The 7,542-nt window shown below is 39.4% G+C and overlaps 1 protein-coding gene across 1 annotated transcript in view; it reads right to left on the bottom strand.

Annotated features, from left to right (window-relative positions):
• ptpn23a (protein tyrosine phosphatase, non-receptor type 23, a) overlaps positions 1-7,051 on the bottom strand; it is a 66,910-nt gene extending 59,859 nt beyond the window's left edge. The window contains exon 1 of the mRNA XM_039737473.1: positions 6,924-7,051. Within this exon, the coding sequence (XP_039593407.1) occupies positions 6,924-7,007 (84 nt within the window). The 5' untranslated portion in view covers positions 7,008-7,051. The remainder of the gene's footprint in view (positions 1-6,923) is intronic.
• Between the last annotated feature and the right edge of the window lie 491 nt (positions 7,052-7,542).

Below are 7,542 nucleotides of genomic sequence, written 5' to 3' on the forward strand. Positions count from 1 at the left end.
CTAGCCTACTTCTGGTAGGCTAGGCACTTTTTATAACTTTTTGGTTAGTACATTAGAAAAATTATTGATGTTTTGGTAAATTATGCACATTATACAACCCTTTTTTATTATGAAAAGGTCAAGTAAGTGTTGCAGTGGGAGGTTTGGAACGCATTATGGGCTAGCCTTCGCAAATGAATTAAGTTCTGAAGTCAAGGGTCCACTGTATTGCATATTTAAGTTAATCAAATTAATAATGAGTCTCCGGAAATCCACCCGCCGATGTACCGTATTTGCGTATATAGTTTCAATGCAAAGGTTTCATTTTACCAAACTTCTCCACAATCACTTCCTGGTTTCCATCAAAAATGCCAGCATTCTCAAATTCTCGCCGATAAACATGATAAATATACCTGAAGAGACACTTTTAAGGAAATTTTGAATATTTTGCTTGGAGAAGGGGGTCGGTCGGCTTAAATACCGGTCATCGGCAAATACATGTAATTTAGTAGGTAGAGAAGGGGGTCGGCTAATATACTGAGTCGGCTTATATTCCGGGATCTACGGTATGCGACTTCAGACCGTTGGCCTTAATTTCTTTGGTCATGAAATCCTTAGGGAAGTTAATTAAGAAACAACAACAAAACAAAACCCAAGCCATACAAATCTGGACCCTTACCAATTTGCATATAGAGGAAAGAGGGGGTGAGTGATGCCACAGCAACACTTCTGAGTTTATTGTATGTGCATTGGAAGGATCAAAAAGAAAAAAGATTTCTCTTCAGCATTTAATATAACCCAACCCTACATATTAGTTGACAAACTGATGATTGATAGATAGATAGATACTTTGTTATCAGTTCTGTTTGGACCCTGACTTGGTAGGTTAGATTCTGGACCTTTTAACTAACACAGAACAAAAAGTGTTAATGGCTATTTTTCTGATAGCCTAAATATGCCTATCGGTACACCTTAAGGCTGCATCTTTTATCACCTTGTTTATTTATCTTACAATGGCATGCAAACGTTTAGGAACCTTAAGGTTTTGCTGTTACTGCGAATAGTTAAGTTAGCAGAAGATGAATTGATCACCAAAAGGCATAAAGTTAGAGATGACACATTTCCTTTAGCATTTTATGCAAGATTAGTATATTGTTTTTGTTTTATACGTACAATTGGGAAGGAAAGGAGTACCATGCAAAAGTTTGGACACCACAAGATATTTGAGGTCTTAGATAACTTTCACCAAGGTCACAGACCTTAATTAGTGCATTAACGCTAAGTTTTCTTTGCAAAAATCATTAGAAAACCCCATGTGAAGCAAATTGCAAAGCTGTATAAATTCTCTGACTCCTCAACCCTTGTTCCAACACCCAGCAGCTATGGGCCCCTCCAAGTAGATGACTAGCACTCTGAAAAATAAAATAATTGATGCTGACAAAGCAGGGGAAGGCTACAAGAAGATCGCATTTTCAGGTAGGTGCTTTCAGGTCATAATGTTGTTAACAGGGATCAGTGGAGGTCAAGTTGAGGTCTGGAAGACCACGAAAACATTCTAAAAAGAGTGCTCCTAGGATTGCTAGAATGGCAAATAAAACCCCTGCTTAACTGCAAAAGTCCTTCAGGAAGATTTAGCAGACTCTGGAGTGGTGGTGCACTGCTCTACTGTGCAGTGACTCCTGAATAAATAATTACCTTCATGGTAGAATCAGCAGAAAAAAACAACATTTTCTGCATCCTAACCACAAAATTCAGCATCTGAACTTTGCAAATGAACATCTAAACAAGCTTGATGTATTTTAGAAACAGGTCCTGTGGACTGATGAAGTCAAAACATAACTTTTCTGGCCACAATGTGCAAAGGTATGTTTGAATTCCATGAAAAGAACACCTCTCCAACTATTACGCATGGGGGTGGCTCGATCATGCTTGGGTGTGTGTTGCAGCCAGTGGCATTGGGAACAGGTCACTGGGTAAGGGAAGCAAGGACTCAAATAAATACCAGCAAACATTTCAATAGACACAAGCTGACAGTTTTTCCATGGCCCTCACAGTCACTTGACCTAAACATCAAATCTGCGGATAGGTCTCAAAAAAGCAGTACATGCAAGATGGCCCAAGAACCCTGCAGAATTTGAAGCCTTTTGCAAGGACAAATGGGTGAAAATAGTAATAATAATAATAAAGTAATAACTGAAAGACTCTTAGCTGGCTACTAAAAGTATTTACAAGCTGTGATACTTGCCAAAGGAGGTGTCATTAAGTACTGAACCTAGCGGTTGCCCAAACATTTGCTTTAGGCGCTTGTCATTTTTTGGTATTTTGTACCTGTGAATGAAGAAAATAAAAATGTAATCTTGCTGAAAATAGTAAAGAAATGTGGCATCTTTAACTTTATGCCTTTTGGTGATCAGTTCATCTTTTGCTCACTTAATTATTTATCATATCAATTATTTATCATATCATTTTACGCATGGCAAGGGTGCCCGAATTTTTTAATGCCACTGTATATACAAATGGGGGTGACACGGTGGCACAGTGGGTGGCGCAGCTGCCTCGCAGTTAAGAGACCCAGGTTCACTTCCTGGGTCCTTCCTGCGTGGAGTTTGCATGTTCTCCCCGTGTCTGCGTGGGTTTCCTCCAGGTACTCCAGTTTCCTCCCACAGTCCAAAGACATGCAGGTTAGGTGCATTGGCGATCCTAAATTGTGCCTAGTGTGTGCCTGGTGTGTGTGTGCGCGTGCCCTGTGGTGGGCTGGTACACTGCCCGGGGTTTGTTTCCTGCCTTGGCTCCAGCAGACCCCCTGTGACCCTGAAGTTGGGATATAGCAGGTTGGAAAATGGATGCATGGATGTATGTACAAATGACTTCATGAGATCACAAAAGCACAGACATCCTGAAATTTGCAGATGAACACTGTGTCACTGTTCGCCTTCTAAAAGATGAGGATGACAGCCATGGTCCTATAGTTGATGAGTTTGTCCAATGGTTTTATCATTCCTTTTATAGCTAAACATTTCTAAGACAAAGTATATGATTATAAATCTCAGTTGCTCTCCTCCTCCCACTGTCTCAACTTAATTAATGGGGACAATCATTGATAACAGGATAAACATTACTCTTAACACAAAAACAGACACTACTTTCCTTTCCTAGGAAACTCAGTTGTTTAATATGGAAAAAACTATAATGACACTTTTTTAAACTACATGTAAAATTCCGTTACAACAAACTCCCAAGGACCTAAAATATATTTTGTTGTAACAAAAATTTTGTTGTAATGAGATTCTGTATTTGTTACTATAGTGCTTTCTTTAACTTGCGTCCAGGTGTTTGCAATCATTTCAATAGCTTCTTTCGCGTTAATTTTAATTTCCTCCTGCCTACAAGTTATGCTGACAAGAAATTTTCTCAGCATTTCCTTGCAATAATACACTTTTCTGCGGTGGGCTGGCGCCCTGCCCGGGGTTTGTTTCCTGCCTTGCTCCCTGTGTTGGCTGGGATTGGCTCCAGCAGACCCCCGTGACCCTGTGTTCGGATTCAGCAGATTGGAAAATGGATGGATGGATAATACACTTTCAGGGTGCAAATGATGCCCAAATCCAATGGCTGAAGCACTGCCATGCAATTGGGTGGGAGGAATTTAACGCGAACATTATCTAAGTGTAGAAGCATGTTGTGTGCAGCACAATTATCAATCAGAAGCTGAATCGTCCTTTTCTTCTTCATATTGTGAGGTTTCTGAACACGTTTGGGATCCCCCAACTCCCTATCCAATGGGAACGACACGCTGAAGTGCGTCCCAAAGCGCGATTGCAGCGTCTATGGAAGATTGCTTGTCTGTTGCTGGGGCAGGGCAATAGCAGGCTCACAGCGTTGAAGTGAAGCACCACAGAAGCAAATCATAAAAGATCGGGGTCGCGCGATAAGTCCGTGTATTGCACCCCAGAACACGAGGCTTACTCTCAGTACTTTAGCAAAACAAGCTTTATTCAGCTTTAAACAGGAATGGCACAGTTATTTATTGTAGCGTGATCTGCCACTCTGCTATACACAGACACGGCAGTCAGGCAGGGTCGAGGCCAGGTCAGTGACCAAGTAATCCTGTTATATGCATTTAAAATTTACGTGCTCATCACCCATCAAGAGATCTTTTCTGTTTACTTTGGCGGAGAGATGCAGCATAGCTGTAAGCCTGATATTGCCCCGTATAGATGCGGAGATCACACTTCAGGACGCTCTTCGGCATGCTGTCTATTAGGGTGAGGTCCCAAGAGAGTTTACAAACCTCACATTTTCTTGAATGAGTGCCATATTAATAGGAATGTTTCTTGAATGAGCATCACTGAACCACATAAAAACTGCTTTTTTGACGTCTTCAAATACAGCACTTCACATACGTTTGCAACCCGAGATTTTTCTTCTTTTTTGTGTTGATGGTGAAATTCCGAATTCACTGGCAATGTCTTTTTTCTTTTTTTGCCGCAATCAAGAGATGCAAAAAAGTATAACTTTTTTTTTTCTCTAATATGTACTATCGTTTTTTCGTGTTTGCCGTTTCTATAGGAGGGTGACAATTAATTAAATTCCAGTTAATGTTTTTCAAATGTTGACGAGCAATAAGCAAAAGGTATCACTGATAACCACGGGAAACAAAAAAAGGCAAAAAAAAAAACAAAACAGTACAAAGAAAGAAAAAAAAATTACATCGTTTTTGTTTGGGGATTGTTGTGCACAACTGAGCTGCGGCCACAGAACTAACTGCTCCGTGGATGATTCATTCAGGCATTTCAAGATCTTTAAGGCACTTCGTTGTAATGAAATTATCTGCTGAATGTACTTCATAGTAACAAGATTTCTATAGACTCGCGTCATATGGGGAAACTGTCGGGACCATAAAAATACTTTGTTGTAATAATATTTCATTGTAAAGCTATTCGTTGTAACGGAATTTTACCTTTTTTTTTAGTTCTTTATTGAATCTTGTGACATATTTGCTTTTATTTGTTGGTTTAGCAACCTCAGCATAAAGAATTTAAACCATCTTAACAACATTATAAAAACTAGCAGTAACGTTATTGGTTATTATCAATGAACTGTATTACAGACTGGTAAAACAAAAGTTAAACTCAATACTGTCAGACACTAGTCATCATCTTCCTTTCTCTAAATTTCATCTGCTGCCATCAGCGTGTAGATTTAGGTTTTAAGGGTAAAGTGAAACAGATTTAAGAAGCTATGAGCATTTTGAATTCTGCTACTTTTAGGAATGCTGCTAATGCTAAATTCTGAATTATTTTGGGGTTATTAAATGTAATTATTAACCTTTGTACTAATCTTGAATATGTGTACTTAAGAAAACACTAGTCTCAGATAATAATGTCTCTCTACCTACCTACAGTCACATTTTTAACTGAATTAATAGACTTCTTTTAAATTTGAATAGCATGGGTGATTTTACGGATTGCAAATTCACCAATCGCTTAGGAGCTCAGAAGGCTTAATAATTCTATTTTGAAAATGTAGTTTTTATTTTTATGTAAAATATAAAATATGCTTAAAACCTTTTATTTAACTACACTTTTAGTTTCTTTAACATTGTATATACTTTTTACACTTCATAGCCAACAGTTAAATCTTGTTTTCTGGCTTCTGTTTCATGAAAGATCAATATGTGCTGATGAGACACCGTGGAGACCAAATATCCTTCACTAAAGCAAAAGACAACAATCATAAAGGTACACCTTTACAGTGTACTCTTGCCTTTAACTGTATGGCCCAGTAACCATTTAAACCAATTTCTCTCTGTTACTTTACTACAATCCATTGAACTCTCTCTTTAAACACTGGCATCTTTCAAAGTAGTCAACCTGAGTTTCTGGTTACAGTGGCCTCTTATAAGGCTAGCAAGCGACTGCATACTGTCTGATTGTTTGAGGCCATACAGATGCAAGGCACCAAGACAGTTCCCCCAAGATATCCACAGACCGAGTTCTGTAATGCAACTATTAAATTTAGTAAGCAGCTGATGGTTAGACACCTTTGAGGAAGCAAAAGATCTATAGCAGGGGAAAAAAGAAAGCAAGAAGCGTCTACATTTTAATACACCTAATTATGGAGTATCAGGGCCTTTCTCGAGATCCTCCAGTGTATGTCAGAAGATGTCATGTAACAAATTTAATAATGTATATTACTTTTTCTTTGCAAAGCACATTGAAATGCCAAGTTTAATGCCCCAAAACAAAATATTTACTAAATGTTGAACTTACAGATGTTACCCCACCAAAACAGTGTTTTACTGATTTCAGAAGGAAAGTTAATGATGGCATATTTTTTAGTTACAATAACAACTATTAATTGGAATTGAATCATTCCATCTCTGGATGAGTTCCTACACAAATAATGGTAGAAGGGGGCAAGGTATCACAGTAATCATTAGGTGTGGCGTTTACAGATGTCGATTACATAAACACAAGTCTCAACTAACTTAAAAGCCCACAATCACCTACAGAAACTTTAATTACCGTAGAGCTGTCAGTCCTATACGCGTCTTATTTACCATCTCTCTTCAGAAACCATTCAAAGAGTACTCAGATTGACAGTGTGTCATGGGCCATCCCCGCACTTCACGTGACCCTGGACAAATTGTTTCTATCATAAACTCTTTTAGCACTCGGCGAGTAATACCATGAAGGAGAAAAACAGTGTCAGTATCCTGAAGGCCTTATCTTGCGACACACACCACCATTCATAAATCGCGAATAATGGCTAATAGACACGGGCTTCTCCAGCAGGCCCAACCCAGGACACCAGTCGTGGGTGTCGGTTGGCTTTACCTGGCTGGCACGAATCTGCGTCGCTCTGGCACAAGAGCCCGACTTAGAAAAGAACCAAAACGAGCTCATACAGTGCAACGTCACCCGTCGTGCCACGGCTTCTCGTACCTGTTTGACGGGTGAAGTGAACTGGAAATCCCCAGCCTCCTTCAGGTCCAGCCAGATCATGGGCATCCGAGGCACAGCCTCCATACCGCGAACCTGGGCACTACCGCCTTGACTCGGCCCTTCTCACCGACAAGTCCAAACCGGAAAAACGTCAGTCCCCCGGAACTCGTTCATCAGCTCAGCTATCAAAATGCATTTCGGGAGTTGTAGTACTGTACTGAATATCACGTCTCTAACTTTTTAATAAAAATATCGGGAGGTGCGTTTTTCCCCGTCCAGACGTTCTAAATTGAACTTAATTTGCGCAGGAAAAACACAAGTCAGATAATGTACGTATGGCATAACCTTCAGGTGCGTTCGGTGTCTAAGTTAACTTGTATGAAAGTTGAAGCATTTTACATTTTATAATTCCTTTATCCAATTGGTAAGTCATTACACTTTTGTTTATTAAATATTTTTGTAACGATGAGTCATATGCGGTAATACAATGCAACTAAATATATTAGTATACTACATTAAATGCGTGCTTTTTAACGGCACTTTACAATGGAGTTAAACACGGAGCACAAATAGGCTTGTTGTGGCTCAATCGTGTTCATGCACAGTAGATTCCAACTGA

The sequence above is a fragment of the Polypterus senegalus genome, chromosome 15 (genome assembly GCF_016835505.1).
Source record: "Polypterus senegalus isolate Bchr_013 chromosome 15, ASM1683550v1, whole genome shotgun sequence".
NCBI classification, from domain to species: domain Eukaryota; kingdom Metazoa; phylum Chordata; class Cladistia; order Polypteriformes; family Polypteridae; genus Polypterus; species Polypterus senegalus.